The sequence below is a fragment of the Hemibagrus wyckioides genome, linkage group LG16 (assembly GCF_019097595.1).
Source record: "Hemibagrus wyckioides isolate EC202008001 linkage group LG16, SWU_Hwy_1.0, whole genome shotgun sequence".
Taxonomy (NCBI): domain Eukaryota; kingdom Metazoa; phylum Chordata; class Actinopteri; order Siluriformes; family Bagridae; genus Hemibagrus; species Hemibagrus wyckioides.
The window spans coordinates 14512401-14537281 of record NC_080725.1 but is presented as its reverse complement, the minus strand read 5'-3'; the positions used below and the strand labels follow the sequence as shown (position 1 = coordinate 14537281).

At 38.5% G+C, this 24881-nt stretch overlaps 2 protein-coding genes across 5 annotated transcripts; one reads left to right on the top strand and one right to left on the bottom strand.

Annotated features, from left to right (window-relative positions):
* Positions 1-9710: 9710 nt before the first annotated feature.
* Positions 9711-20644, top strand: LOC131366979 (protein mono-ADP-ribosyltransferase PARP14-like). Of its 4 annotated transcripts, none has more exons than XM_058412100.1 (19): positions 9711-9979; positions 10261-10385; positions 10749-10791; positions 11033-11185; positions 11746-11814; positions 11901-12107; positions 12201-12428; positions 13334-15741; positions 15824-16057; positions 16186-16407; positions 16491-16605; positions 16744-16893; positions 16990-17052; positions 17167-17349; positions 17475-17681; positions 17804-18430; positions 18567-18712; positions 18797-18971; positions 19111-20644. In XM_058412100.1, the coding sequence occupies exons 1-19, from the start codon at positions 9805-9807 to the stop codon at positions 19383-19385; spliced, it is 5805 nt and encodes a 1934-aa protein (XP_058268083.1). In that variant the 5' UTR covers positions 9711-9804; the 3' UTR covers positions 19386-20644. The 4 variants fall into 4 exon arrangements, with proteins under 4 accessions (XP_058268083.1, XP_058268081.1, XP_058268082.1 ...); XM_058412098.1 differs by having other exon boundaries at positions 16741-16893; positions 19111-20643; XM_058412099.1 differs by having other exon boundaries at positions 18564-18712; positions 19111-20642.
* A 490-nt stretch (positions 20645-21134) lies between these two features.
* On the bottom strand, positions 21135-24248 carry hrh2b (histamine receptor H2b). The gene is made up of 2 exons (XM_058412101.1): positions 23361-24248; positions 21135-23245 (listed from the first exon to the last, which is right to left on the bottom strand). Exons 1-2 carry the CDS (start codon positions 23979-23981, stop codon positions 22775-22777), a joined length of 1092 nt encoding a protein of 363 aa, XP_058268084.1. The 5' UTR covers positions 23982-24248; the 3' UTR covers positions 21135-22774.
* Between the last annotated feature and the right edge of the window lie 633 nt (positions 24249-24881).

Below are 24881 nucleotides of genomic sequence, written 5' to 3'. Positions count from 1 at the left end.
GACTAATAAAAAAAAAATCTTCCTGTGAGTTACTAATTATCTAGAAGAGGTCATTGCTAGCTAGTTAACTTCCAACTAGTTGAAAGCTGTACCACAGGATGGTAGTTCTTGCTCGCTAGCGGAGTGCTGCTAGTCTTCTAATGAGAGTCGGAACAAACCTTTAATATTGCTGGGATTATATGAGCATCTTTTCCAGTGGATTACCCATTTCTGCATTTTCAATGAGAATTTGGTGCAACACTGAAAGGAACTGAAGTCTAAAATTATTTTAAAATGTCTGTGTTAAAATTGACCTTTGATTGAGTATAAGAATGTTTCTCTTACGGCTAATCAGTCAGATTAACAGATTTAGCAGAGAGAATTAACTAAAGGCACCAGGGAATCCTTACAAGTCTTTTTTTAATGAGTGTATTTGGTGGTTCTGGGCTTTCAGTATTGATTGATGTCTGTTTGGCCTGACTGCTTGAGATCTGACCTCTCCTGACGATCAGATTTGTCCCATTCCACAGACTTTTCACGTCTTTTTCCTCCATGATCTGAATAACGACCTATGAGCTTGTCCTTGTGAGCCAGTTCTGCCTCTCCATTTGCTTTTTTCTTCTCAGTTGTTTATCTGTTAGAGATTCTCAAAAAATCTGCGACAGATTTTCACACAGCCGCTTTTTTTTTTCTCTCGATCCTCCCCACAGTGAACGCGCCATATTTTTATTCTGTGTAGGAGTAGGCATGAAACAAACATGGGAAAGAGAAGAGGGATGGTTTTAATTAAAAACACAGGCCTAATGGGTTTTTTTCTCATGTTGTGGAGAACAGAACAAGCAGCTTTAATAACCAGAGTGATTATGAAGTGTGTTCGGGATCGTCCTGCCGGATTAAAGCGCAGGAGAAATGAGTGCATGGCTGTAATTGGCCGAAAGCAGCATGAACCAAAGGTGAGAGGAAAATGAGGGTTTATTAGACTGAGATCTGCAGCGTGTGGGACATCAGGATGACGATCAGTAGTTAAACAGTGTTATGTAACAAAGCAGAGCCGAGAAGGAGAATTTAAAAAGATTAAAAAAAAAAATCAGGTGCAAGAGAAATGAGCTTTACACATATCCACACATCCTGGAGAGCAGGAAGCAGCATCAATCATCTTCAGGACAGAGGACTTTTCCGTTTCTCACTAACAACACAAGCTGACTACAGCAGAGAGAGGAAAAAGTTCAGCTGCTGGGGGGAAGAGCATGTATAGCTGCTATAACACTAAAATGTAGCTATAAACGGATAAAAAGTATTCTGTGCCATTCATTAATAAATATAAATGTTACTAAACTGTATAAAAAGGGATTAAAATCCATGCTGTTATAGGAAAATAACCTATTTCTTAGCTCTAACAGTAAAACCTTAGTCAGTAACTTATTTTACTTGAATTAAAAAATGTAGAATTTAAAATTCTGAATTCAAGCCGCTCTGATTGTGATTCGAACATTTTATCTATTAACCTGGAAGAAAATTCCCCTTTTTTTTTCAAATGAAGCTAATCATAATAATGACTGTCAAAGATCTTGTTCCTTCACACTGAATTTCATTTCTTGTTCATATTTTCAGGTATTTCATTGAAACAGGCTGCTAGAAAAACTCAGAAGTTTCAGTGAATGCGACTGAAATATAATTGGTTTTGTTTGAAATGTTCGGCTGTCCTCGTGAAGGCTGACATGAGGTTAATAATAATCAGAAGGAGACCAAACACATGATAGAAATTAAACCGTATATAAATTCACTAGACTGATGCTGATGACATGATGGACAGATGATTAGATGAGCAAAAAGGAAACAGAAGCAAACCCTCCATCAGGTCAGTCTTTAAAATGACATCATTTTTAAGTCTGACTGTAAAGTGAAGATAAAAGCTATGTAGAAACTTGTGTAGTTTATGTGGAAATCTGTTTAACATCCTACAAGCTCCCTAGAGAAAACACAACCCTGTTACACACACTACAGCTCAGGGGTAAAATACTCGATTAAAAATATGAATATATTTTAAAAGTCATGGATAGGACGTCCTTAATGTCCCTTAATGCTCACAACTTTAACTTACATGTGTCGTGTGTGTGAGGTTTTAAATGTTTGTTGTACTGTGTGTGTTGTGTACATTTTTATGCCACGTTTTCCTCAGCACCCGATTCTCTTATTTCTGATTTTCATTTAGATTTTGTGTGTTTTATTTTTGAGATAAAATCGTGCACAGTGCAGTCTGGTGTGTGTTTTAGTTTTAGCAGAGGTTTGCAGTGGGTTGAGATGTGTTTAAAATCTCACACACTTTAATGTTTGATCAATTTTCTGTAGGAAAGATGTATGATGTGGTGTGTAGGGGCTGAAGTGGATTAAGTGATGTGTGTTAGACTTCATCCTACACCACTGAAGAAGCTTCCGGAAATGTGCAGTGAGTTTAGTTACACTAATGTGATGTGACTGCACTCACAGAGGGCGTCTTTAAAACTGGCTATAAATATCCATATCCTGAAACTGTGTGTGCATGTGTGTAGATGAGACGGTGTTTTGGTTAGATGTCACTCAAAGTGATTTATATGTAGCATATTGTGGCAAAAGTCTCATGAGTTCAGGAGAGACACACCATCACAGTGGATTTCCACATAAACCATGTGGTTTTTTTTCACTCCTAAATGAGGATGCCTCCATCACCACCAAGAAGTCTAATCCTATGTCTAAATTTGTTTATCCCTGATATTCCTCAAACATAAATTCTATAAAGTCTATAAAGAAAATCTGACCTTGCTGTGACCTTCACCCTGTTCGGAGCAATTTCCGAAATCTAATCAGTTCCTAATGAAGATGACTACAATGACGATGATGGTGATTATTTCATATCCCTTCTGCAAACATTCAGCCATTTGGTTCTGAGGTACCAGGTTAATGAGAATGCGTGGACAGAGGAACAGCAAACACACACCTTCACCACCCAGACATAGAAACAGAAAAAAAATTCTGTTGGAGCAGTTTAACGACGAGACCCCACTAAAAACATGGTTGTTTAAAATTATTCTCTGTTCTTTTAAATAAAAGTTTACTGCTGTAGTAAGAGATAAAGTGCTAGAGCTCCAGCTTAAATCTTGGCTCTGCATCATGTGTATTATCACCTAATAACAAATCCACATCACATGAGCTGTGTCCCAAGTAATACACTCCACACTTACACTATGTACTCTAGCGTCTAGTGTATGCGTTTTAGAAGTATTGAATCATCTCATGCAAGGAACACTAATGCTGAATTTCTAAAAGTGGAAGAAGAAGCAGTTTTCCAGTCGATGGTGAATGACGTCAAACGAAACGTGATGCAGCTACCGGAGCTTTAGTGTTTAGAATTCGCTGAATTTATAAAATATTAAGTAATAAATAAATCACACAACATGCATGGACTAATTTATGGTCCATCGTAGTGTAGTTGGTCATCTTGAAATGATTTTCTTCATCTAGCATCAGTGCCTGGTACAGTAGCTCCACCCCTCTTCACACTTGTTTTTTTCAGGTGAATAAGTGAATCATCCAGGTTCCTGAAGTGCTCCTCTTATTTTTGCTCGAATTTTCACATGATTCATGCTATCCATACTACACAGTGGAGATAAATAATGTGTAATTTGGTATGCAGCGACTGCCTGCCCTTAGAAACTGTTTCACAAAGGAAATCATCATAGACGGACCTGCTGTGAGAACTTTGTGTCTTTCTTTCATGCCTCTTGCTCGGAGAAATAATTTTATCATCTCTGTTCATGATGTGATGGTGAAGCTGAGTGTTTGGTGACTGACAGGAGGAACTCAGGAACTCGGTGTGTTTGTGATGATGGAGTATAATGCAGGTCTAAAAGGGTTTACTGACAGGCAGATGACACCAGGGATGAGTGACACCAGGCAGGTGTGTTTAGTCAAGTCAGGCTGTGTGTGTGTGTGTGTGTGTGTGTGAGTGTGTGTGTATGTTTCCGGTGTCGCTCCAGACTGAAATTCCTGCATGACTCCAGCTTTTCTGCTTGTTTTGTTTGCGCAAGTGAATTCCACTAATGCGCTGCATCCAAAACGGTTTGATAGATAACAGTGAAGCGTTAATGGATGTTTAATGCCGTGAGTTTGTCAGAAATTGGACTCCTCTTGGAGAACTGCAGTCAGAGCAGTGATTAGAGCTGATTGACTGAAATTTAGTTTGATACGTCGACCACAATAAAAGTCTAATCACGCAGAAAGCAATCTGAGAGGAGTCTGTTGCTCTGGTAATGAGTGAGTGCACGCACACACACTAGCAAACTGCAGAACACACACACGATCATTCTAATTTCTCAGGATTGTTTTACTGATAAAGTGAATAACAGACAAAGCTGTTAGAAGACTGATTAACACTTTCTGAACAAATGTGTTCTTTTTTCATCTGTGTGTGTGTGCTTGTGTGTGTGTATTGTCATGAATGCTACTATTTCCAGCTGCTGTTCTGGATTTATGTTAAATAGCATTTCCACTAATTGCTCTCCAGCTATAGCATGACCTTGACTCCTGGTTCTGCAGAATAAATGATTAAAGCCTGAGTTCGTCTGTAATAATGCAGGAATCAAATCATCTCCAGAATGCAGAGTGATGGAATTTTTTTTCTTTTTAGCTGGAAAGCATGTGTGTCGCTGTTTAGATTTAAATTTCCTTATGAAAATGGTGTAACATGTCGAAAACGGGATGAAATCAGCTTCACGGCGACGCAACAGCTCGGCTTTATGACAGCAATCGCCACTCCTGCCAGCTGTGTTGCTTTCATACAGGTAAATCTTGACATCGTGATAAACAGCACAGCATTAGCCAATTAGATAAAAGAAAGGTCTAAATGTTTCGGGTAAAGCTGATTATAGTTAAGATGTGAGAACGCGGATGGTGATCTTAGCTGGCGAAACATTTATACGACTGAGGAGTCGAACAACAGCCTTGGCCTGTTTTTTTTTCCCCGCAGTGAGCGATGAAGGCTGTGCAGCAGGGGCTGGATTTACAGTCCGTGAAATGCTCACGCACTGCAGGATAGCGTTCACACACACACACACACATACACACACAGGTTCTGCACTGCAGTACACAACCCTCTAATGCATGGTTTAACGTCCCACATGACAGAGCATCACTCAGATACAGAGACGGACATGGAAATATTTCACGAAATTTCACCCTCCATCTTTCCGCTGTTCACACTAATGTACAGTTTCCGTCCACAGAAGTATTTATTAGTGTTTATCTGAAAGCAGGATGATATCTTACCTCTGATTAAACAATTAGACAATTATGTGTTTATATATGTATATGAAACTCTGGTTTCATATAAATCTAATCTAGCAGCCTTAATATTAACATAAGATAAGGTGAAACACAGCGACCCAACGGTGGGCGTGGCCTAATCTGAAAAGTGTTTATTATTTTAAAATAATGCTTGTAATGTGAGTGACAATCACACACACTCGCACACACACACACACACTCACAGACACACTGCTCCAGCTCCCAGGACACTCGGCTTTGTGCCTGGCAGCTTCCTCTCCATCTGCAGTGTGTTTCAGCTCCAGCAGCTCTTCTCTTATCAAATATTAAAGGCAGCTCTTCCTTCCCCTTTAAATTTTGTAAATTTTCCTTACCCACAATCTCACACAGGTAGGTTACACGCAGGTCCCATCCTTCAAAATCGATAGTTCAGGATCAACATTTTTTTAAAATGTATGTTTGCATTTATTTATTAATTAGAAGCTTTAGTTGACTTGAATTTAATATAAACACATGTATAAGATCAGACAGAGACATAAACCAGCCAACAGTCGAGCCGTGAGGTCACATGAGGTTCCTCTGGGTTCTCCTATGGATTCATCGTCCAGGGTGTGTTCCCAGGATGGACTCCAGACACGCTCAGACCCTGAACGGGATATAGAGGAGTGCAGAAACGACAGGAAGTGCAGACTGAAAGGCTTTGCGTTCAGTGCAGAATGCAGTGATGACTTCCAGGGTTGAGGAAGATAAATATAGAACCCCGTCTGTCGCTCTGTCTGGATGACATTAAAAAACCAAACAAACACTGAAACATTTCTCTTTAAACTTTTTGTTTAATTCACAGCAGAGATTTTTCTTTTAACATGGGATCATTTTACAGTGTGACTCGAGGTTTAAACATATAAGAATAAAAAGTGATGTATAAACCACCTCTGTGTGTGTGTGTGTGTGTGATCATTTATCAGACTTTGTTTTAATGGCATCTTAAAACAGACTTAAACGTGACTCATAGCGATGTGTGAAAATAATCACATGACTCACACTCTGTAAGATTACTTATTAACGCTTGTGAAAGTCTTTGCTCTGCGTATTCAGGTAAGGAAGGAGAAGTGATGCTGATGGTGATGCAGGCGTTTGAGTGAAATGAGAGAGGAAAGTGAAAAATCACTCAGAACTGAATGATTAAATATGACGCTAATGCAGATGGCACGGAGGAGGGCGGGCCCTGGGGGGAGGTTTGGGGCATGAGGGAGGGTGGGCCTTGGGGGACATGCAGGATTTTCCAAAGTTTTCAAGTCAAAAATGCTCAAAAAAAATCTGAATATAATATATTCAAAACAAATCACGTATCAAGAGATAAAAATCTGAATCATAATTTAATCGTGGTTTCTTTCAAAATGATCAACAACAACAAAACTTATGAAAGACACGTCTTTACTCTCAAAACTTTCTGATTTTTTCCCAGAAGCTGGTTCCTCTCAGCTCTAATATTCATTTCAATGGTCTTTTTCCTCTACAGATTTCTATTTCAAATAAACCACACAAGAGAATATTTGAAACCTTTACGTTGTGATGGTTGGTGTCAAAAGGGGCAGAGCTTCATTCTGAAGATCCAAAATGAAAGATGAAAGATTCAGAAATCCTGGAGGGAAGTGTAAGCAGTGGAAGTTTAGGTCAGTCTGACTTGCTTTCTGTTTACAGCAGCATCAGCTCTTCACATGGAAGTGAAGTGAGATCTTGATGAAATGGTCTATGCTGTGATCAGAAATGAGGGAATTTTCACCTCCCTGACGTGGAGTCGGTTTTCATTTCAGTCTCTTGGCAAAACACTCCATGTTATTAAGAGAAGACGGCTCATTTGCATATTTACGCCATGCTGTTTATACGCAGCGCAGCAGAGTTGCAGTATGTCGAATTGTTTGTACACGTGTTTTTTATTAGACAGAAATTGCTGAAGTCGCTGTGACACGTGCAGCCATTACACTGTAATAAGCGATTCTCTGCTTCCTCTCTTATTCCTCTTAGAGATGCCATGTAATTGAAAAAGGAAAAGAAAACTCCTGCTATGTCGAGAATGAGTGTGAAGAGAGAGCGAGAGGGACTAATATGATTGCACTCTCTCTCTCTCTCTCTCTCTCTCTCTCTGACTTAATTGCATATAGAAACACTTTCTCTTTCCCACTTTTCCTCTCATTTATTTTTCTCATTTATTCCTCTTTATTTTCACTGTCTTTATCTTTTTCTAGCTCTGTATTTCTCTCTATCACTCTCTCTGTTGCTCTCTCTCTCTCTCTCTTCTTCTTTTTCTTCCTTCTCTCTGTTGCTCAATATTCTTTACCATTTTCTCCCTCCATTTCTCTCTGTGTCTCTGTGTCTCTGTGTCTGTCTCTCTCTCTCTCTCTCTCTCTCTCTCTCTCTGTTGCTGTCTCTCTGAGGGATGAGTGCACTGATGTGTGGAAAACCGAGCCAGAGGTGAAAGGAGATAAAAATACAAATAAAGCCCTAAAGCCTCTGACTGCAGAGAGAAGCAGCGAGACAATAAACAAGAGAGAAAAGGAAGAAGAAGAAAAAGAGAGAGAATGAAGGAAGAAAAGTAATTTAGTTGTGAACCAGCTCAGCAAAAAAAGGGATATTGCTTTGCTGCTTCTCTTGAGGGCTCTCTCTCTCTCTTTCTCTCTTTCTCTCTCCACAGTTGGCTTCATCTCAGAAATAGACTTATTAATCTATATTTTTAAAAGTTCTCCTCCAAGATCATTTGGATTTCCATATCTCTGTTCATCTCCAGCTTAATCCCTCTTCCCTCATTTACTCCTCCAGGATCTCGTGCTCATGAGGCAGATCAGAGTTTAAGGCTCAGAAGGTTTTGAGTTTATCTGCTGCTTCTGTCTCACTGTCTCTGCTTGGCCCTGAACCCTCGACTCAGCGTAATTACAATTCCTTTCAGATTGAATCCTTTAGAAAACCAGAAACCGTCTCTTCAGCAGGATTCATGTCCCAGGATGTCAGATTTCCCTTCTTCTTTTTTTTCCATCTTTTTGATCTCCTCACACGGATAGTGTGAATGATACTGAATGAAAAGTAACATTTATTACTATTAATTAATAGATGTGGCGATATTGCAGTTAAAGCAGAAACCTCTTGTGGTTTAAGGATGAAAATAATGGCTATGTAAGAGAAATAAGAGTTAGTTAAGGATTTTCACATTATTATTATTATTATTATTATTATTATTATTATTATTATTATTATACCTTAAAACTGATAAGTGCAGACCAAGGTGTAAGGTCTAGAGATAGATGTACTTTATATATTTAAAATCCCAAATCCCTTTAGCGGTCTTCCATTTGTAAGATACAGTTTTGTATATAACTGTACCTCATATAATATACTAACACTGGTCTTAGTCCATATATTGTAGTCTTTTTGCTATTAAACGATCTGTTATGTGATTGTGTGGCCTGCGTTCAGAATCCCTGATTAGGTTTGCTTGTAATTTGGCGCCATCTGATGGCCTATTTGCTTCTTTGCAGCTCAGTGTAATTGTATATTTATTAGGAGACTTAAAAATAATCTTGATTATACAGGGATTTTTTTTTGGGTGTACAAAAGTCTCTATCATATATATATATATATATATATATATATATGAATACATCACCACTGGTTCACTAGGTCACAGAGACTTTGAATACCATCAACCTAAAAACTGTGTATATTTCCTCCCTGTCTTGGGAGGAAATTTAGCACAACAATTTTTTTTAAAATAAGAGTTAGTTTAATTGTTTCACCTGTCGTTTGAAGATGGCCAGTGGCTTAGCTGTTTGGACATCTAGGGGAAGTTCATTCCACCACCTTGGTGCCAGAACAGAGAAGAATTATAATACTATAATATATATTTTACTTAACGTTTTAGCACTGTTGATACGCTCTGTGATCCAAAAAATAATCTGTGGTTTATAATAATCTGTTGAAGAAATAAAATGGTTGAAAGTTAAATCATACCCTTGTTTAAATGTGTGTTTGGCCATCTGCTGGTTTCTTGGCGTCATTGCACCAGTTTCATTAAACCAACCAAACTGGGGCGTGGCCAGTTACTCGCAAAATTAAGAGTTGAAGATAATAACTATTAGGAGAAAATGAATTCGTTGTGATTTTCATATTTAAATCTATGTTATTCGAAGGCTATAATTTATTATTATTTTTTAAAGGCGATGATGATCTGTATGAACTGCAAATGTTCTGTTTGAATAAATAAATAAAAAAAAACTCGTTTGCCTTAAGTTTAGCTAAAAAAAGATTACTATAAGTCAAATCACAAGTCGAATTTTATATTAGTATTCTTATTGTTATATTATTATACTAGACAATTAGTTTTTTTTTTTTCAGGTTAACTGACAATCCCTTTCGTTTTCTATTCAAAGCAGCGCTGAAGAAAGAAACGAAAGCGAAAGTGCGAGTTTACGCTGAAAGACCCGAACTTCTCCTGCGCTGTGATCGCGGTCATTGCTGGACTTCAGGGGGACAAACATGGATGAATTTCCGTATCCAGTGCTCGTGGAGGGAGACTGGTCATCTATAAACCCTAAAACACTCCAAAGCAAAGTTCAGATTTACTTTCAGAGCAGAAAGAAATCTCAGGGAGGAGACTGCGTCATCAAATGGTCTGATCGGAGCTGTACTGTCTTCTTCAAATCAGAAGAAAGTGAGTTTTAATCGGATAAATAATACAGCCGGATTTAACAAGTTGAAATAATGTGGAGGATCGATTCCGCGTTATATTTTTTAGCTGCTTCTGTTGAGTGCGAACGTGTGTGTGTGTGTGTGTTAAAGTGTAATACAGAGTGTTTACTGAACACGTACAGGGTGGAATAAACACCAACAGTGTTATGAAACCATCTGGATAGAAACACAGAGAATGGTGAGACTTTTGTCAAACAAAAACGTAAAAAAAAAAAAGTGATTGTATTTGCTTGTGTGTCTCAGTCCGGGATCAAGTTCTCGATAAAGCTGATCATGCAGTGCCCATCGAGAAACAGGTGGTAAAGCTAAAGGTGTCCAAACCATCCAGTGATTCAGGAAGTCGCCCAGAAGAAAAAGCCCAAGCATCAGTAAGTGGACGATTTTGTTTATTAGGTGTTTTTAAGTTATACAAGTGTTTTATTTATTGTTATATGTATTTTCTCTTATTATCTTTAAACATTCAGCCATTCATTTCTACTAAAACCAAGTAATTTTTTTAAATCAAATGATTCTTGATTTCTTTGGAATTGTCCAGCTTCTACTGATGCATCGTATCTATTCTATATACACCGAATCACGACAAAAATAGATCCACCTTCTCCACGCAGTAGGGTGTAGAGTAACTCAAGCACTCAGAAAGTGGATTTTGAACTTCTAAACCTGTTTACAACAATGTGGTAAAACAACCCGGGCCTTATCTAGGTGAATAAATGTGCTCCTGTGTTTTATAGGCTAAAACAGGAAGTGATGTGTCAGCTGGAGCTTGTCAAGCAGGTGAGGAACTGTTTACACTTTAATTTGCAGCTTTAATAGAAAGAAATCTATTTACTTTAGGAGAAAGTGTACTTCTCCTTTACATATAGTGTTACCCTTTAGATTTTACACTTCTCCTTTACTTCTCCTTTACATATAATGTGCATGCTACATTAGTGTGTGTGTGTGTTTGTGTGTAAAGAAACTCTGATATAATAACAGCTATGATTTAATTGCTGTTCATTTCCTGCTGTGTGGTCAGCCTGCAGTGTGCAAGTGGATAATGTCCCTGCTGATATCATCACCAACATTAAATTTCTGGAGCAGTACCTTGAAAAGTGGGGTGGAGGTGTAGAGAAAATCAACGTAAATCCTCAGGACCAAAGACTTATTGTGACATTCTGCTCACAAGATGGTATGAGCCAAGTTTTTCCAGAAAACATTCAGTCACTCCATAAGTTCTGCTGCAGAGGAGTGAGGTAGTATTGTGTGTGAAGCTTAAGCTGTTTGAGATGAAGCTGAGAAAATTAACGTAAAGTGAAGTTCTGAAGTGTTTTACTCATTATACACAAAAAATTCATTTTAGCCTTTTCCCTTGTAGCTTGCTAACTAAACCGCAATTAGCAAAAAATGTTATTTGAATGTGCAGGAAGTATTTAACATCTCCAAAGAAGGTTAAATTGTAATAAACAAAGTTAAAACATTAAAACATTTGCTCCTTAGCTTTACAGCGGTCTTAGAACCTGCACACACTGTGCTCTAAATTACTTAAAAACAAACTTTTACATCTGTAATAAAATGATATAAAAACCTTTCAGAAGGTTGACAGATTAATGCAGATTAATCAAGACCAAATTAATCTTCTCTGATTCTAATGTTTGGAATATGAAAACTCAGAGACAGTTTGGTGCCGAAATATGGGTGCTGTAACTGCAGTATCATGTGCATTTACATGGATTTACTTCAACATTTTAGCTGCAAAGAGAATTTTGGAGAAGACGGATCACACTATATCCAATCAGCCAGTCACCATGTGCCCATACTGTAAGTCCTGAGTCTTTCACAGAAGAATAGGTAAACTTTGTCATGTAAGAAAATAAACATTGTGTTTTCTGTATTTTGGCCTCCAGTTGGATTTGATGCGAGTCAAATCACTGAGGTTTTGGAAGACACGCCATGGTCCAGTGCTGTGGTCCTAGAGAATGTGCCAGAAGACATGAATGAAGACTTCCTAACGCTATTAGTGGAGAGTTTCTGTGGTCATTCTGAAGTGGAACATTCCTTAGAGTTAATATCAGAATCAAATGCTGCCGTTGTGACCTTTAAGGACCCCAGCGGTATGTCCTTAACTTGCAGTGTGAAATAATGTCAGCCTTAAGTAAATCACAAATGAACAGACTGAACTTAAGGATCATTTTGTTTTCTTTTAGCTGTAGAGAAGTTTCTCAAAGAATGCGGAACTAAAAAGAAGTTCCTTGAGTATGGTTTCAAGGCCCGGCATCTGGAGAAAAGTCGAAGTGTCAGAGTGGAAAACCTGCCTGCTCAGTGCCATAATCAGTTTCTAGAACTTTACTTTGAAAAGCATGTAGGAGCCGTGGAAAGAATCAAGGTCATAGCAGATGAACAAGTTGCAATCATCACCTTTCAAGATCACCAGGGTAAATCATTTGTATTTTAATTGCATACATTGAAAATTTGTGGAATTTTGGCATACACTAACCAGCCACTATAAGAGGAACACCAGATCATTCAGACACAGCCAGTCAAGTGCAATGCAACAAAACATACAGATACAGGAGAAACCTCAGATGATGTACACATCAAACACCAGAATAGGTTTGCAGAAACCCCCTGATGCTGTTCAAGGTTTAGAAAAATGGCCATGAAACTGGACAGGCAATTCTTTTTCCAGCCTCCATTTCAGTTCTTGTGAGTCTGTGGCCTCTTTTTCTTCAGATCCGTGTACCTCATTTTCATCATGGTGTGTGTTCTGGGATGTTTACCAGTGTTGTAAAGAGTGGTTATCTGAGTTACTGTAGCCTTGCTGTCAACTTGAACCTGTATGGTCATTCTCCTCTGATTTTTCTTGTTAATCAGACAGTTCTACCTGCACTACGTAAACTCACAGGATTGTATTTTTTGCACCAGTAAGTGTATGGAAATCCTGGGAGATCAGCGGTTTCTGAAATACTCAAACAGCCCTTTTAACACCATCAACCCATCCTGCTTTTTCCAAAATCTGAGGTTTGATGTGAACATTACCTGAAGGTCTTGACATGTGTCTGCATGATTTGAGTGTTACACATCTGCCACATGATTGGCTGATTGGAAAACTGTATGAATGTTTGGGGTACAGTGGCCAGTGAGGGTATTTTGGCCCTCTGTGCAACATTAGATATTTTGAAGGTGAATTTGTTTATCACTCTCTGGAACTATAAGGAATACTGAATATCCATGCTTGGCTACATATTTCATATTTCAAGAAATTTAATATTTTATAAAATTCACAATGCATTATATTTGTATGGATCATACCATGACATCTCTTGTCATTCTTTTTTAGCTGTCCAGAATGTCCTGGGGAAAAAACATGCCATTCGCAACAGCCCAATTAATATATACCCATATTTCCCTTCTTTGGGTTCTGTTTTGTATGGCAAAGACAGACCAAAGTGGTCGCTGCCCAAACCATTTACACATAAGATCCATCCTGCCATTAGAGAATTCCTCCAGAAGAAAGGACAAATCTCTTCCATCTGTAACCAGATGAGCTCACACTTCTGCCAAGTGAAGATAGACAAAGATGAAGTTTTGTTGAGTCCTCTTCCTGCCCTGCTGAGACGAAAAGGTATAGCCAAAAAGCACATAGACAGCTGGAAGGAAGACACCATAGATGCTTTCAAAAACATCCTCTCCTGCTTTGGTGTTTTTGAGTATTCAGTGATGCCTTCAGTATGGACTGCAGTAGAGAAAGATATCCGGTCTGTTGTAAAAGACAAAGCTGTACTGGAGGTGGATTTCTCAACAGGATGTCTGACTCTGGCAGGAATGGCTAAAGATATTAACATGTTGAAACCGATATTGGAGACCGTTTTAAAGGATGCATCAAGTCAGATAGAAAGGGAAAAGATGAAGACCTCAGACAGCATTATTATGCCCCCTGCCATATTCTTCTTGTTTCAGCAGGAGGAACTGCAAAAGAGTGCTTTAGCCAAATATCCACAGCTGGAGCTGACGTACAGAAAGGATGTAAATCAGTTACAGTTAACTGGGCTTCATATGGAAATTATTGAAATCAAGAATTTCATCTTGGAGAGACGATTGAGCATGAAAGAGAAAATTCTGAAAATGGATTCTTCCTTGCTGAATTTCTTGAGCTCAGTGGACTCTGAGGAAATGTCAAGAGATATGTTTACATCCAAGGGAATTAATGCGGTCTACAGATTTGAAAATGGGGACAATGTTTTGACTGCGAGTACAGATAAAACACTGACTGAGGCTGAGAAGAGGCTTGAAATGATGCTGACATCACAGAGACTTTCTGTAGAAGACCTAGCTGTGCTCAAAAGGCCAGAATGGAAAGATCTCACTAATCAGCTTTGCGAGTCATACAACTCATCCAAGAAGACAACAGTGCTTATAAAGTCCTTAGAGGACAGGAATACACTTATGGTTTGTGGCTTTCAGGAACCAGTCAGAGAAGTCAGTAAGAGTCTGGAGCAATTTATTAATAAATACTCAAGGGTAGAAGAGACCCTTCGTGTCAAGTGTTCTGCTGTAGTGAAATTTATCAGAGAGAAGAAGCCCCAAGTTTGGCAGAAATTTTTAAAGGGTGATGAACTGAACATACATTTTGACTCAAAAAGACCCTTGATTCGAGTGTCTGGAGAGCGTATTCATGTTCAGCCTGCGCTAATGGCTTTTCAGAACATTGCAAAAAATGTTTTCACTGATAAGTTTACAATTAGAAAGGCAGGAGCGAAAAAGTATTTCCAGGAACAGGGTAGCATGATCTTTATGATGATAAAGGATGAAAGATTTGTAGTTGTGCTTGAGGATGCTTCTGTAGAGGAAGACATTGAGGAGAGTTACCATGAAAAGAGTTATAATGAAGGTACAGTGGAACACTCTGTACAGCATTTCTGTGAGGTTCAGACTCCTGGTGGGATTGTCATCAAAGTCCTGAAGGCCGACATCTGCCAGTTAAAAGTAGATGCTGTAGTCAATGCTGCCAACGAGGACTTGAAGCACATTGGTGGTTTAGCATTAGCACTTCTGAATGCTGCAGGTCCATCTTTACAACAAAGCAGTAATCAATATATAGCTAAACATGGGAAACTGTTAACTGGGAAAGCTATTACTACAGAAGCAGGCCGTCTGCCATGTAAATATGTGGTGCATGCTGTAGGTCCCCGCTTTTACAGTACCAACAAGTCTACGGCTGTGAGGCAACTGAGACAAGCTGTGAGGGAAAGTTTGGACCAAGCTGTGTTTAAAAGGTGCTCCTCCATTGCAATCCCTGCCATCAGCTCAGGGATATTTGGATTTCCTCTTGACCTCTGCACTGAGACGATTGCTAAGGAACTACATTCATATGTTGAATTCCAGATTGGCCAAGGTGGCATGAGCACACTGAAAGAGATTCATTTGGTGGACAATAATTCCAAAACTGTCGATGCCATGGTACAGGCTGTTAAAAAGGAGTTTACTGACTTCAACCCCAGAATAACATTACCACGGCAAATTGGCCATGGCCATGGTCAGCATGGTCAGAATCATCAGGGTCAAAGTAACCGAGGTCAGGGGTATCATGGACAAGATGTTGGTAGACATGACAATGTAGTAAGGGGTAATGAATTTAGATCCCAGTATGAGGACATAGACAGGTCAGGCTCAGGGTTTCTTGAAGATCAATCTACAAAAGAAGGACTGAAAATCATTCTGAGGAAGGGGAATATCCAGGATGCACATGTAAGTAAATATTTCAAGGCAAGCTATGAGTGTGAATTTCAGAAATGTATTTCAGAATTTATCTTTGGTGTTTATCTTACAGTCTGATGTCATCATCAATACCATCTCTGAAGACCTTGATCTCAGTAAAGGTGCCGTCTCCAAAGCAATACTCAACGCTGCTGGTCCTCAAATGCAAGCTGAAATTTATTCACAAGGTATTTCCAGGCTGAAGTATGGAAACATAGTGGACACTAAAGGCTATAACTTAAAATGTCAAATGGTCTTCCATACCGTTTGTCCATATTGGAAAGGAGGGAATAGCTCAGAAAATGAGGTGACTGCCGACTTTGTAGCTGTTTAGCACATTCTACATATCTATATAGTTATATTTTCATTGCAATATACAATATATCATTGTGTCAGGTGACTTAATTTGGCATGATTTGTACTTTGTTTTAATAGATTCTACAAGGGATCATTGACACCTGCCTGAAAAAAGCAGAGAGACATAAAATGACTTCGATTTCCTTTCCAGCCATCGGCACAGGGAACCTTAACTTTCCCATAGATCTGGTCTCCAGAATTTTGCTAAGTGAGATTCATGCCTTCAGTGCCAGTGTTTTGCCTCAGTTCCTTAAAGAGGTGACGGTGATGGTGCATCCATCAGCCAGTGAGACAGTCCAGGTACTAGGAAAAGTTGCTCACTTTTTCAGGAAGTGGTTTCTCTATGTGTGACTTAAAATAATGATATTTTTTTGTCTTATTAGTGCTTTGTAAAAAGCTTCAGAGGTGGATGGCAGGGTTCCATCAGGAAAAGAGCACACGCTGTTCAGCAATCACCAGCTAAAAAAACACCTCCTGTTAGATCACAACAGCCTGCTGGTGAGCGTCTCTGCCTGCTGCTATTCATCAACTTTAATAATCAGGCTTCCTGTTGGAGTTTTATTGTATTTTTTTAAATTATTAAAATAAAGTCAAACTGACATCTTAGTACTAACAGTGATATTTCTGTTTCAGCAGTTTATATTGGAGCGGTTTCTACTCCTAGTCTTGGAGTGCACAGAATGCAAATAAAGCATTTGACTCTGGAGGTGTCTTCAGGTGACATCACCAAAGAGAGATGTGATGCAGTTGTTAATTCCTCCAATTCATCATTCTCTCTAAAATCAGGTAAACTACTATTGTATATCATGACAAAAGCTACATTAACACAGCACCTTTCCAATCTTTTTATGAGCCTTGGTGGTTTCATCTCTATTTATCCAGGAGTTTCCAAGGCCATTTTAGATGCTGCTGGTATTGCAGTGGAAAGGGAATGTCAACAGATTAGTTAGTAAACCCTTTTCTTCTATAATATGTGATTTAATTTTACATTATGATAACTTAGGATCCTGACTGATGTTGTGTAATTATTATTATTTTTAAATTTTTTTTATTATTTAGTGGCATCACAATCTCAGAATGGAGACATGATCATGACTTTAGGAGGACAGCTTCCATGCAGAAACATTATTCACATTGTAGGTCGAAACAGTCCTGCAGAAATCAAAAATGTTGTTTACTCTGTATTAAAGTTCTGTGAGGAACAAAAGTTCTCGTCTGTCGCCTTTCCAGCACTTGGCACAGGTAGATTCTGACACTTGCTTGGATTCTTTGTGAGAAACTATTATGAGGTCATACAAGGTGGTTACTTCAGTGCTTTTTTCTCAGTCATTGTTTCTCTTATTTCTTTTTACGTTTGTGATTATTAGGTCAAGGTGGAGCCCACCCTTCTGCTGTTGCAGATGCCATGATTGAAGCCTTGATTGACTTTGTGAAGAAGAAAAAAGGAACACATTTGCAAAGTGTAAAATTCTTGATATTCCAGACACCCATGGTATCTGATTTTCATCAGAGCATGCTGAAGAAGCAGCAGGAACGTCTGGATGAGGAAGGTGGTATTATAGGCTGGATTAAAGGTATGTGGATGAATACAAAGTATAAAAATAATTTAAAAAATTCAACCTGGAAACTATACCTATACAACTGATCTATTTATTCTGCTTTTCTTTTACTAAACCAAGCATGGATTGTGTTTTAGGGGAAATAGAAACTGTGGTCAGCTACTTTCGTGGCAACAAATCAGAAGGGGCTGAAAATGAAGAATTCGTGTTGGTGGGCGAGGAGTTCGAGCCTGTTGTACTTCAGCTGTGTGGAGAGAGTCAGGAGGACCTGAACATGGCGAGGAACCTGATCACCAGCTTCATTGTGAGGGAACACATGAGCTCAAAAATCCAGGACTCGGCCATCAGCAACTTTGGCCAGGAGGAAGCTGACATACTGAGCAACCTGCAGAGGGAGCTGACGGTCAGTATCCAGCTCTTAAAGAGTGGTCCCGAGCCGGTGCTCACCATGGAGGGCCTGACACGAGACGTGGTGAAGGCTGAGAGCCAAATCCGTGACATGATTCGTAAAGTGGAGAAGAACATGACACGACACCGTGAAGCTTTTTCACTTATGACCCAAGTGGAGTGGCAGTATCAGGACCACAGTGGGAAATTTGTGCCTTTTGACCTTCTGACCAACTACGACCTGGAGGAGGCATTACAGTTTAAGCAGCCTCGTGTAATGATCAGCATCAATAATGACCCTTATGAGGCGAACTTTATCTCTGGGAAAGCTAAAGGGAAACACAGAGAGATTGAATTGAAAAGGATTGATCGAAAACGTAAGATATGATTCTTTGTATTCTCATAATGTAGAGGATCAAATCTACTAGATACAGTAACCAGTTTGTATATTACTGTATTATTTGCTTTTTATTTATGTTTTTTAATTATGATTTTTGTTTTGTTTGTTAGAAGAACAAAATTCTGTCTCTTTACCCAGTCATTGGAAAGACATGAAGGGAAAGTTCCTTTTGAAGGTCGAAATTCAACAAGGCAGTAAAGAATACGCTGATGTGGAGACGTTGTTCAGGCAAACAGGATTGACCTCAAACATCCTTAAAGTAAGTCATTTTTAAAGGAGACTCCATGAATTCGACACTTGTTGTGTTTTGTTTTAGACCCTGCTAATTGTGCAAAATCCTCAGATTGAAAGAGTTCAGAATGAGACCTTATGGAAGAACTACATGAACCAGAAGGTATACCTGGAAAAAAAGAACAACCACACAAACAATGAAAAGCTGCTTTTCCACGGCACCGGCCCTGCTAATATCGATAAGATCAACGAGCGAGGTTTCAATCGCAGCTATGCCGGGATGCATGGTAGGGGCTAGAGGAACTAGAATTGAGCTGCATGAAAATAAGTTGTAAAATAAATAAGTTAATAAGTGGAAAAGAGTTTAAGAGAATTTAACTGTCAATTTAGAAACATATTTTCACTATTCTTCTGTTGTGTCTATAGGTGCCATGTACGGGAACGGTGTGTATTTTGCTGTTGACCCGTGTTACTCTGCCCAAGGCTATGCCAAGCCTGATCAGAAAGGCCACAAGCGCATGTATTTGGCTCGTGTGTTGGTTGGTGACTTCACCACAGGGAAAGCTGGTCTCCTCACACCTCCAGACAAAAAATCAACTGGCACGGAGCAGTATGACAGCGTCACTGATCCAAATCAAACAATGTTTGTGATCTTCCACGATGTTTACGCCTATCCTGAATACCTAATTACGTTCCAGTAAGGGCTGTGTTTACAGTGACGCTATCTGATTTCTATATGACCTGCTTTTCACACTGTGGAACTAATTGCCAAAAATATGCAATCTAAAAAAATATGCAAAATAGATCAACTGTAGGGTTTCAAACATTAAGTTTGAATGTATGAATGCTTGAATATAATATAATATGATCTAAAGTTTATCATTTTCTTCATATAGACTTATATAATAAAGAACATCTGTTGCTTTCAAGGTCATTTTGCTGCTTAGTTGCACTTTGAAATTGAATATTTATGATATAAATCGGTGGTTTAGTAAGGGATCAGTCAGAGCCAGAGAGTAACTGTCACTGGTCACATTGATTGTGTAGAAAAATGTACATCTTGACACCTACATTCTCCATGTAAGACCAGAGAGACCAAAATAAACACTTACAACACAAAGGCATTTTTTAAAATCATTGCTTGCTTTCATGCACGAAAGTGTCTGCACTGCCCTGTTTCAGAATCAACGAGCAAGAAATGTTTAGAAATTATTTTTAGAAAATGTTAGAAAATATATTTTTATTATTATTTGAGATGTTTTTCTGCTTAAATTCAGGGCAGTGAAATGTGTAATGATTTTAGAACCATCTAAGAATCTGCTGAAGAACCCATTAGCACCTGACTGCATTTCAAATCTCTGTAGAGATCAGCATGGGTAGTGTACACTTAATTTAACAGCAGTTATGGTGATGGTAAAGAAAGATTCGTTTTTAATCTAAGGTGTTTATTCTTTGTCAAATTTGTGACATGATCCATAAAGTGGAACATTACAGAGGTGTTCATTGTCATAATGGTTTTGCTTCTTGTTAGATAAATTACACGTTTATTGTGGAACATATACACTGAGAGAAGATGAGCAGAAAGATTTCAGATTTTAGAGGAATGCACTGTATATAAAACAGTAAAAGTGCTTATCGGTCATAACTAATACACCAGGCTTTCTGGTTAAGTCACTGGTTCTACATAGCAACTCTGTAATTCCTCTCTGCAATACCTCAAGTCTCCACAAGAGGTCAGAAAACACAAACACAGTCAGAGAGGTTACTGAACGTTTCCAGTTACTTTTTTCCTTTCTTACCGGGAGAGAGATGTTAATATCCTTTCTAATTTCTCATTTAGCATCACCTCATAATGTTTTCAATACAATCAATACATTATACATCAAATAGATGCCTGTACAGAACAAATTACATTGTGCTTTGACCTTGACCTAATAAACAACAAATTTCTTTTGGAGCATTGAGACTAGACATCAGCTTATTTTTCCTCCCAAATCCATTAAATAATTAAAATATAAATATTAATAAAAATAATATAAAATAATAAATAAAACAAAATAATAAAAACGTTTACTACAAATGTTGTTACAAATAATAATAATAATAATAATAATAATAATAATAATAATAATAATAATAATAATAATAATGGTTCAAGATACATTTTGGATGACTTGACCCCCCATGCTCCTCTACTCTACAGTATTGTGTAAACAATCCGCTGTAGAAGTTTATTTTATAAACTTGATCCAAACACTGTCCCAGAATATCCGCTTCAATTTTCCATCGCTTCCAAGTCCTCGCTCTGAAAGCACTCCATCCTATCCGTGTTATTCCCTTCCAGAACATTCTGTCTGACACTGACGACGTGCAGATTGTAGCACTCGTAATTTATCACACAAACGTGTGATCTTAATTTCTGTGAGCTCTTTTTTTTAAATGGAGCTTTTCCAGCCGTCTCATTTTCCTGTCTCGCTGTAGGATGTTTTAAAGGTGCCAAACAGATGGTGTGAACGTCACACAAAAGAAGACATAACAAAGAATACACATGTATTTATATCTTTTCTTTGTACATCATTTACGCTGATACACATTTTAAGTCATCACAAATCTGTTTCATTTGAAATAATGAATTAATAACCATTTCTTCTTAAATGACATGGAAATAAAAAGCTGTTTGCATTCACTGTGTTTCTATTTACAAATTAAATGTTTAATTCAGTCTATAAAAGAATATTAAAATAGTGTAGCTAGCATTACGCATAACATGTAGCTGCACACTTCTTTTAATTGTTGTAGCATTGGAGCCCCAGTGATCTCCTGTATAATGGATGACATTTTGGGTCAGAGGAAACTAAATTTAGGACAAACACTAAACCTTCAGGGCTGCTGAGGAGACAAGGTGCTTATTTTTAATAAGGTGTAGCCATATTTATTATATAGAGGCCATGAGATAATACACTGAGGCTATGAGATAATACACTGAGGTCACGAGATAATACATTGAAGTGATTAGATAAAATTCTGAGGTGTATGCTATTGTGACCATGAGATAATATATTGAGGCCACTAGGTAATATATGTAGGCTATGAGTTAATATGTTGAGATACAAGATAATATATTGATGCCATGAGATAATATGTAAAGGGCCACAAGATAAAACATTGAGCCCATGAAATAATACATTAAAGAAGAGTTAACATTTTGAGGCTACTGGATAATACACTGAGGCCATGAGATAATAAATTGAAGGGAGAAGATAATATACTGAGGAAATGAGATAATACACTAAGGCCATGAGATAATAAATTGAGAGAATGAGTTAATATTGTAAGGCTACTAGATAATACAATGAGGCCATGAGATAATATATTTGTGGCACTAGATGATATATGAAAGCCATGAGATTATACATTAATTTCATGAGATAGTATATTGAGGCCACAAGATAAAACACTGAGGCCATGGAATAAGAAATAATAAAGCGACAAATAAATGAGTCCATAGGATAAAAAAAACTGAAGCGACAAGATAATACACTGAGGCCACAAGACAATATACTGTGAATGCGAGATAATATATTGTCACAAGATAATATATGGAAGTCATGAAATAATACATTAATGCCATTAGATAATATTTCAATGCTACATATAACATTCAGAGCTCATTGGTATCTTGTGTAATTTGAACCACATGACTTAATATTTTGTGGAACATCTGACTTGACATATTGTATTCAAGTTCCAGTATGTCTTTATACCATTTCAAGATTATATGTACAATGTATATGTCCTATGTTTTATCTCATAGTCAAATCTTATAAAAATTAAGCACCAGGTCACCTCAGCAACACTGTAGAAATTGTTTTGTTCTCAAGGTATCATAAAGTATAAAATAGTTAAATAGTTAACAAAACATAACAAAAATAGTTCCATCTACATACACACCAATCATTGAGACATGAGAAACTCGGACCACATGTTTATTCCAAAAATCTCTCCATTATCTTTTATCTTCTCATTTTTCTCATGCTTGTGTTCATGGTTTTATTCGGGCACAAAGTTAAAGCATATTGTAATATAGAGGTTAACTGGTGTGTTCTGGACCTGCATCATCATTCATCTCTTCCTGGTGGAGATGCATCTCCATGGAAGACTTGCTACATTTGTTTTCACTCTGAAACTCATCAGACAAGACACTTCTGTCTTTTCCTGAAGTTCTGATAGACATGAACGTGTTCTTATGTGGGTTCCTGCAGCGCAGCAGATGTCCATAGGCATGTCTGAAGTCTCGGTTTAGGGCGGGGTACAGGATGGGGTTCAGGGCAGAGTTGAAGTAACCCAGCCAGAGCACTACAGAGTGTGCAACTCGGGGTGGCTCTGTCTCACGCCTCAGGCCCATGCAGGTGAAGAAGACGATGTATGGCAGCCAGCAGACAATGAACACTCCAAGCACTGCAGCCAGAGTCATGGTGGCTTTGTGCTCTCTCAGTGTGGCCCCTCTCAGTGATGTTGATGAACGAGTGATGGACGGAGTGGCAGCACGAATACGACGCACCTGAGGGAGAAAGAGAGTGAGGGATAAAGGAAGCTCTAAAACAGTTTTGATTTTCTGAGGAGCACAGGACACAAAGGAAATGTATAATTCATTAGTTTCTGTGTGAATAAGATACCTGTTCACGTGCCATGCTGAAGATGCGATGGTACATCCCACACATGACCAGCAGAGGGAAGAAGTACATGCAGAAGGCGGCAAGCAGCACGTAATTATTGTTCCACTCATAACGGCAAGTCCGTCCCTCATCTCCCTCATTCCCCATCCTCCAGTCACGGTTCTGTACGTTGAAATCTGCTGTGTTCCAACCCATGTGGATGGGAGCGAAGGCCACTGTAAGTGAAGTGATCCAAATAACCACAATTGCTGCCGTCGCTCGTGCTGGTGTAAGCCTCGTGGTGTAGCTGAGTGGCGCAGAGATAGCCAAGTAACGATCCACGCTGATTGCAAGCAACGTAAAGATGGATGCGGTGCCCAAAGTCACATCTACAGAAAGATAGATGTTGCAAATGGTGCCCCCTAGTGGCCAGCGACCTCCACGCAGCTCTAATGTGGCACTGAGAGGCAGCACGAACAGGCCGACTAGCAGATCTGTCACAGCCAGAGCCACCACAAAGCAGCTGCTGATGCAGCGAAGACGGCGACTCGTACAAACTGCTAAACACACCAACACGTTTCCACCAACGGTGAATGCGATGAACATCACAAGCACCAACCAACGGAAATACAGGGAGACCATGACTTCCTGCAGTCACTGCTGAATGCTTGCCCTCATCAGATTCAGACTGAAAATGATTTCACACATAAGAAAACACACCTGATTTAAAAAACAAGGAATAAAATCAGATGATGAATATCAAATCTGTTCTAGCTGTAACACTGCGATCTTTGGGATTTTATAAAAGACATTTCTTTGATATTTGTTTTTATAAAAGACATTTTATATTTGTTTAAGATGATGGAAGGAGTCTCCAGTGTCTGCGCTTTGGAACATTCAGAGAAAAAATCAGTAACTGAAAGTTTTCCAACATTTTAAGAAGCTGCATTTTTTTGTCCCATTAACTTAAAGAAAGAGAATTAAGAGAGGCTGTTTGTAGCTGCTATACTGTAAGTGATAAAAGAAGCAAACTTATTTTATTAAATGTAACTTTACAGGTAATGCAAAAAAGTATGATGTGTCCTTCTTTAAGAAAAAAATTAAACGATTAGACGGAAATGTAAGAGCAGGTTATGTATTCATCCTGTGGTCATGTGATCTTTGCAGTAAAATACTCCCCAAAAAATTCATCTTCTGGCAGACAAGCTTGTAAGATTGTAAGAGGGCAAAAATGTTAATGAATGCACTTTCTCCTGATGTGTTGCAGCACTGCTTCTTCTGGAAGGTCACCAAAGGAAAGGAGTTGCAAACCGAGCTTTTGTCTTCCCAAGCTGTGCGTCATGCTGCGACTGCTCTGGCTTACAAAAGAATGGCACAGATGAGAAAATTCCTGCTGCACATTTTTAACATGTTACATTACGTTACATCACAGGAGTGCTGTGCGTCTGGATTTCCTGCACTTTTAATAAAAAATGTGTTCAAGGACATTTGATCCAAGTTTCCTCAAACCATTATCTTAATGATTTTAGAATATTTCCTTAA

Coding starts and splice junctions, on each gene's coding strand:
- LOC131366979 (XM_058412097.1), top strand. CDS start 9,805: ATGGATGAATTTCCGTATCCAGTGCTCGTGGAGGGAGACTGGTCATCT. Junction 16,408..16,490: donor CAGCCAGTGAGACAGTCCAG/GTACTAGGAAAA, acceptor TTGTCTTATTAG/TGCTTTGTAAAAAGCTTCAG. Junction 17,682..17,803: donor TATTATAGGCTGGATTAAAG/GTATGTGGATGA, acceptor ATTGTGTTTTAG/GGGAAATAGAAACTGTGGTC.
- hrh2b (XM_058412101.1), bottom strand. CDS start 23,981: ATGGTCTCCCTGTATTTCCGTTGGTTGGTGCTTGTGATGTTCATCGCA. Junction 23,246..23,360: donor TCAGCATGGCACGTGAACAG/GTATCTTATTCA, acceptor TTTCTCCCTCAG/GTGCGTCGTATTCGTGCTGC.